This window comes from Aplidium turbinatum, chromosome 2 (assembly GCF_918807975.1).
Source record: "Aplidium turbinatum chromosome 2, kaAplTurb1.1, whole genome shotgun sequence".
Lineage (NCBI taxonomy): Eukaryota > Metazoa > Chordata > Ascidiacea > Aplousobranchia > Polyclinidae > Aplidium > Aplidium turbinatum.
This window is the reverse complement of record NC_137473.1, coordinates 50,370,592-50,378,272: the sequence shown is the minus strand read 5'-3', so window position 1 is coordinate 50,378,272 and position 7,681 is coordinate 50,370,592. Positions and strand designations below refer to the sequence as shown.

Here is a 7,681-nt window from a genome sequence, read left to right as displayed (position 1 = left end):
AGGCATTGGCAACTCCTCGAATTCCATAATGATCAAGTTTATGCAAGAGTTTTTTATGATGAACTGTGTCAAAAGCTTTTTTAAGATCTAGTAAAACAAGTCCAGTCAATTCATTGTTCTGCATTTGCTCATATGAGGAGGTAAGAATGTTTACAGTAGCATGACTTGTTGAATGGTTGGCACGAAAGCCATACTGAGTAGGCGTTAAGATCGAATGCTTATTTATAAACGATGTCAAACGTTTGAACATTAACTTTTCTAGAATCTTTGAAAAGCATGAAAGTAGAGAAATTGGTCTATAATTATTTGTTTCAAGTTTGCTTCCAGATTTATAAATTGGAATGACTTTAGCAATTTTGAGAACATCTGGAAATATGCCATGCGAAAATGCGTGATTGAAAAGGGTGGATAGAGGCAAGGCTATGATAGTCGAAGAGATTCGAAGGAAATAAGGCGAGATAGTTCGATGAGAAGCGTGAAATCTGGAAGTTTATCAGAAACCCGTTTCAATGCGAAGTAGTTGATATTTTCGAAGAAGGACAAGAGGAGTTTCTTGAGATGCAGTTCAACTCCACAGCTAAAGAAGACTTCAAAGAACTGGAACTTGAGACGTTCTGGGCCAATTACCTTCCTGTTTACCCTCTTATCGCAACTCGGGCTCTTCGAACTCTAACAATGTTTGGATCCACATATCTTTGTGAAGCTGCATTTTCTGCTCTCGTTGCTATCAAGATCAAGTACAGAAACAGGCTGAGAGTTGAAGGAGACTTACGTTGTTCACTCTCTGGAGTTAAATTTCGCATTAAAAATCTAGTCGCTAAGAAGCAGTGTCTAGACTGGCAACCGTACTAGTACTAGACTGGCAACCGTATCAAGTATCTCACTGATGTGTACAATAAATAGACAAAAATGCAATTTTTTTGGTATGATACTTATTTAAAATCTAGGGGGGCGCGATGCACAAGACCATTATTGAAGGGGGGCTGGATAGAAAAAAGGGTAAGAACCACTGGTTGTCCATTTTTTGTCTTTATTTTTCGGCCCTAACGCTGAGACAGTGAGGCTTCTTTCTCAAGCAATATAGAACTTCTGAGACGCGGCACATTATTTGTAATTATTTTTATTGAAAAGATTGCTTGAATATGAAACTATTTCAAAATTTGCTGCAGTCTACTTAGGGCGGCATTTTCAACGAAAGCCAGGGGCGGTGGCATATGCTCCTACGCCACTGGCACTACCTCTTTTACACTTCATCCAGCCGTTTTTATTGCTGGTCCTAAATTTATCACTGTTTTGTAGGTCTTCACCTTTTCCTATTTTACGGAATCATCTGTTTGGTCCCTTACGTTTATCCAACTTTGTAGATCACACTTAACTTGCAAGAGGTCTGATTGAGCAATTAAAAATTTGCATTACTGAATAGCCTACACATCAACAGACAAAATAAATTTATACAACAAGTCAACAACTAACCTTGTAATGAACCCAACCATGAAACAAGTCCTCTTTTTACATTGATACAACGTCGGTTATAACAATTTGCAGTTTAAATTTTTAAAAGTACAATTTGGTTTCGATACCAGCATAGAAAAAGCTACCGGATGGTTAGTTTGATTTAGATGTCAAAAATTTCAAGCCTGCGGTAACAGCACGAATTGACATCAACTGCTTCAAAATGGTCACGTGCGGCTTTACAGAGGCTGATTTTATCAACTTAGTAAACTTGCAGTGGTTGTGCTGTTATTATCAAGTTACAGTGTATTGCTTGTCGATCTTCAATGTGAGAAAGGTAGCCTATTTGACTAGCTGAATTTAGGCTAGCCTGAAGCCAGCTTATCGCAAAACAGTAGGCTATAAGCTTAGTTCACAGCAATTGTGAAGGTGCCATGTTTAATTTTGAATTTTGCTTTAGTGCAAGTTTGAAACAAGATGCTTAAGTTTTGCTTGCTAGCAATAATTTTCTGCTACGTTGTATTTTCTCAAGGTAAATTTTTCATTTTTAATTTGTAGAATGTTTCCAGAACCCCTTTAGGCCTACTTTGTAGGATACAATAATTGAGATTGATTGACAAAATTCCCTTTCAGTGGCGTCTCACACAGCAAACTCCGTCATTTTTACATTGATTCAACGTCTGTAGACGGATTTTGCTGTCTGGAGCTGCATTAATCAATCAGCAAACGTTTTCTAAAAAAATAACATCCTGCAAGCGTTGTTGAGTAACAATACTTAGTTTGCAAATCTGGAACAGTGTGTTTTCAAAACGTACCTGTGCTGTAAGTCACATCCCTCCACAATCAACGTTGAAAGACTTTGAATGGTGATAGGGAAAAATCGGTGACATGCTTTCCAGATGAACCAAACCAATGATGCAAGTTCGTGAAGAAAAACTGACAACTAGAGTTGCCAGATCACAATTTAATTTCTTGCCCAATGGCGACCAAAAAATTGCCAAGTTTAGATAAAAAAAAAAATTGGACGACGGTCAAAGTTGGTACATTTTGCCACTATTTTTGATGTTGTTTATCAAAATATGCTGCGGGAAAAAAATATTGTTACACATCCAAAAAAGTTTTCAAACGACTTTTCAAAAATGCCAATCTGTTTTTACCTGCCAATCAAAGTATAATTTTGCCAAATTTCTCGAATTTAGCACGAAAGCTGCACAACTGGCAATTCTGCTGATATTTTCCCAGCAAAAATCAAGTCTGATTGTCGTAAAAAAGTGATTTCTTATTGCTCTTTTAAACTGGTTTGATGTTGTTGTAGCTGAATGTCCAGTGAGAGATGAAGCAGCAGCACAAAGCATTGGAAGACCTTGCAGAAAGCCCTGCAAAAGTGCCAGTCAATGCAGCAGTGACAAGTCTTGCTTTTGCGATCATGAATGTGGCCTTTCATGCATTAAATTAGGTGAGTGGTAAAATATATGAAAAAACGTTATAAAGTTTTAAGTTTTTTTTAATGCAGTTGTAGCGGATCTAGAAAACAATTTTGGGAAGAGCACCGGAGCTACTGAAATACAGCACACATTGGAATTGGAGCACACATTTTCCAATTTGGAAAATGCTGGGATATCTATTTTTGGCTAGGAAAGCTAATGGCAGAGCCAATCAATCGGTAGTTACAATACAATGATATCGAAACGTTAAAAAATCTGTGATTGTATTATGACAACAAACTGTTATGACAATAAATGATTATTATGAACGTATTATTTTACGATGTTGTGGAGAATGGTCAATTGAAGAAATTTGAATTGTTTTGTTTGCTTCTCATGAGAAAATTGCAGCTACGAGCAATGTAATCCGAATAAAAAAGTCATAATGGTCTTCAGGCGCTAAAATTTCCATTTGGTTCTCCGCGTTTGCATTTGTTTTGCTGTACATCTTAAAGCATTGAACCTACGTAAAAACAAGGATTTGTCTCTTTCGCTTGAGCATTAATTACATCATCAGCTTCAATTTTTCGTGCTGATTGGTTCCTGTTTGTAATGTTTGCCTTTAACTTCAGAATCGTGATGAAATTTATCAACCAAAAAATTTATGCATTGCGCAATAAAGCACAATCGTTACGAGCATTATTCTTATATTTGCAAGGTCCTTAATTTCTTTTCGGAATTTTTTATGGAAAATTTGTTTTGCGAAATATCATCATTAAATCTTAAAAGAATGTAGGCTACACAACTACACAACAACCTCTTTATGTCCGTGACTTCAGCTCGCGCCCGCTTGTTAGGTTTTGTGTCGTCTACTTCAGTATTTGTTTGTTTGTTTGTTTGTTTTGTTTGTTTTTTCATATCTTTATCCTGCATTGCGGGAAAGCGAACTTGAGCGCTATGCATCGGTGTACGCCTTCCGACGAACACCTGACCCACGCTGCAGCCGAAGGCAATGTCTGTTTCCGGTTGTCTACTCTACTTACGAAACCGAAAGATAAACCCGAAGAAGACGATTTTAGCAACTTTTTTGATCTACCGTTCTTGGGAAAAGATTCGGTAAGATTTTCAAAAAATCTAGCTAAAATTGTCAAAAAGAAATTTGATTGTGACATTTACCCTGTATATAGAACGTTCAAAGTAGGCAGATATTTCCAGCTGAAGTCGCCTACGCCCTTTGCTCTATGTTCTAATGTCGTTTATAAATTCAGTTGTTTGCGTGATGCAAGCCATACATCGCTGCCATACATGTTGACATACATGCAAGCCATACATGTTGACATACAAGACATTTATCGACTAGAGCTGGGGAACACCTCAATTTGAATTCTGTACAGAAAAGCGCAATTAAAGATCACATTTTCTCATGTACAAAATGTCAAAACAACGTTTCTATCAAGCAATTTGAGATCATGTCCAGAGGCAGGTCTGAGTATCAAACTAAGATCTTGGAAGCCTTGTACATAAAACGTCACAATCCACTTTTAAACAGACTTTTTTTAAATTTTTTTAGTATTTTAGTATTTTAGTAGTCATTGTCATTTTAGTATGCTTGCGGCTCGTCTTTCTTGCTCTCTGTATTTTAAAATTTGTTTTTTCGCACCTTGCCTTTCTACCATATCATGTGATCTGTAACATGCAGTTGATGCAGTTAACTTTGATTCTCGTGGAGCCTATCGTTGAGTTTGAGCTAGTCAGAAGTACTGTGCAGTTTTTGTTTTTTCCTGTTTATAGATTTAGTATTTTATTTCAGATGTAGATGATGTAGTATGTATGATTGTATGTATGTATTTCGATGTAAGTTGTATGTACTGTATATTATTCCTGAAGAGGACATCTTGTGATGTCGAAAACATTCGATATTTAACTGTTGCGTAGTTTTGTGTTTTTTGTAAATGTAATAATCTTTAAATATGTTAAACTTGATAACGTTGCTCGGCTTCGTATGCGTATGGTTCTACTCTACTTATGCAGTGGCGTAGCCAGGAAAAAAATTTGGGGGAAGCCAAATATTTGATGATCTGAAGAGAACGACAAAGTGTTTGATTTAAGCCATCGCCACTTGATGTGCAGTGGCGTATCCTGGTGGGGTGAGCAAGGGAAAGTGGTGGGGGGTTAGAGCGTGCCGAAGGCACGCGTAATCTAGGGGGGTCCGGGGGCATGCTCCCCCGGAAAATTTTGAAAAATTACACTCAAATAATGGATTATAGCGCTTTTTAGAAACACTTTTAGGGTAATATTTGTATGAAATTTATTAGCAGATAAACAGCTATTAACTTATTAAAGGTAGCTCTTACACACGAACGGGCAAAAACTGCGGCTAAAATTAGAGAACACCAAAAACTCAATAACTACACAAAAACCCAACAGAGTAAGCCTTTCTGAAATTGCTTTCACAAATTAATTCAAAGAAACGTAAATCGTGTAAATTTTGCGCGATTTACGATTTGCAAAATTTATTGGTGTCTTTCCGTGTGTCCAAAACAAGTCATTAGAGGTGTTAATAGCCAGATGTCTTGGAAAACGTTACAAATTTCTACAAATTTTATTACATTTTCAACAAAGGGCTCAAGTTTAGAATCCAAACTTGGAAAATTTGGGGGGCCATGGCCCCTTTCGCCCCCCCTGGCTACGCCTATGTACTTATGGCTTAAATTTGGTACTACCCATTACTCGAATTCGATCACTGGGTAGAGGAAATTATCGTAAAGTTTCTTGCCCAGAGAAACAACAGCAAGTGCGAGTAGCTGGAGTCGAACATGCGGGCTTTCGACTGCGAGCCCTACTCGCTAACCACTCGGCCACTGCTGCCTAAAGTATTGAACCTACAATTTCACTAATCAAATGTAGCCTACTGCTTTACTGCTTTTGCTGTTTCGGTGACCTTTGGAAGGGCCAAGCGGACAAAGAAAAAAGGACTCTTCATAAGTTTGGACAAGTTTTTTTACAAAATCTGAAAAAATGTTTAATAGTTTATGAAATGTATGTTTCAGACAACGTATGTCATGATTTTCCAAGAATTTCAAACATGGAGGACTTTAAAGTTCATCGTATTTCTTCCAACGGATCAAGATACCCGGTAGAGCCTCCATATTTCTATAACGATGTGGGTGTATATGAATGCCAGCTTGGGTATGAAGTTGAAAGCAATACAACAGAACATTATTGTCATGGACGAAGGCGATGGACTGGCAGCGCTGTTTGCGCTCGTAAGTTTTTTATGTGTGCCATTAGATAAATCTTATCAGATCATACAAATCTACTTCAAATTTAACTTTTTTAAGTAGCCTACGCCTGTTTTCTTACTTTAAATTAACGTTATTGTTGTTGTTTTTTACCAAATACTCAGAGAGCAACATATTCCAGTGTAAAAAAGCAACTACTGTAAATATCTCACTATTGTTATTATATTAATTCTGGCGCCCCTGCAGATAGCCAACAAAATGTTCATGGACTCTGCAAGTCAGATAAATACGAAACAACAAATCATGTTGCTTTGCAGTATCATGCCAACAACGTACCAACGTTAACTGCAGCGCGGAATGCGTAACTAATGAGCACTGCATTGATGACGAACAATGCCTCTGTGATGGAGATTGTGGAAGGTCTTGCATCCGTTTAAGTAAGTTGAGATTTGAATGATTGTTTAGACATCCTTTCAAGACACTTGTGTAAGTTAATTAGAACAAGTGCTAATGACGTAAAGTTGATTCATATTTAAACTCTCATCAAACAAGGGAGAATTATAAATTGCAAAACTTCTGACATGAAGGATTTTGTGTTTGTAAACTTGATTTAATCTTTTTTTCTTGTCCTTTGGTATTGAATAGAATGTTTTCGATATTACTATTGTGAGTTGACTGCTTGATTATAGTATTTTCACATTAATTGTTTACTACATTATTTGAAAACCACCTAAAATAGAGCATTGTATGCACAATGCTTAATTGCTTATGTATTTAAATCATGATTTAAACGAATGAAACTCGAGTATGGCGTCTCCCATTTTCATTCGATCGGGGTTTTTATGGCTTATGTATTTATCAAAACCTTAATTTAAAAACAATAACTAAGCCAAAGAATATTCTCAAATGCATCCATTTCATGATCAGATGTAGATTGTGGAGAAGCTCCAATTGTCAGAGGAACAAGAGTCCGGTATTCCGGAGCAGGATTCCATAAAGTGGCGCACTACGAGTGCGAAGATGAGTTTTACCTCGAAGCTGGATCCCCGACAAAGATTTGCAGAGGAAATGGAATGTATGAAGGAGAAGATCCTATTTGCGAACGTAATTGTTAATTTGGTTATTAATCTAAAATTGTATGAAACATTATGCTTTGAGCTTTTTTATTTATCATACAGGGGTTTTTCACAATTTCAATAATTGCTATAGTAATTTTGTAATATATTTGTGAATGGTTTACAGTAATAAGAACAAATAACTGCGATTGATATGCCTACTACTAAAGTTGGCTGCTTTCAAATGTACAGATGTAACTTGTCCTGACCCAACTCCATCTTTTGCAACATTGGAAGGGGAGGTTGTCGACAGATACGGAGAGCCATACTTTGTTGGCAATCAGTTGACTTTTAGATGCCCTCCCACTCACCGCTTATTGGGATCTCAGACTAGAACTTGTTTGAAGAATGGTCGTTGGAGTGGAGTAAATGCTGTTTGCGACATTATCGGTAAGTAAAAGTTTAAAATTCAATAAAGATACTGGTATGTAAAAGTTTGATTTTTGTC

The 7,681-nt window shown here is 36.9% G+C and overlaps 1 protein-coding gene across 1 annotated transcript in view; it reads left to right on the top strand.

Moving 5' to 3' along the window:
* The first annotated feature begins 558 nt into the window (after positions 1–558).
* LOC145764381 (uncharacterized) overlaps positions 559–7,681 on the top strand; it is a 30,193-nt gene continuing 23,070 nt past the window's right edge. The window contains exons 1-6 of the mRNA XM_082575997.1: positions 559–772; positions 2,768–2,908; positions 5,927–6,142; positions 6,436–6,555; positions 7,046–7,222; positions 7,426–7,623. Coding sequence (XP_082432123.1) covers positions 559–772; positions 2,768–2,908; positions 5,927–6,142; positions 6,436–6,555; positions 7,046–7,222; positions 7,426–7,623 — 1,066 coding nt within the window. The remainder of the gene's footprint in view (positions 773–2,767; positions 2,909–5,926; positions 6,143–6,435; positions 6,556–7,045; positions 7,223–7,425; positions 7,624–7,681) is intronic.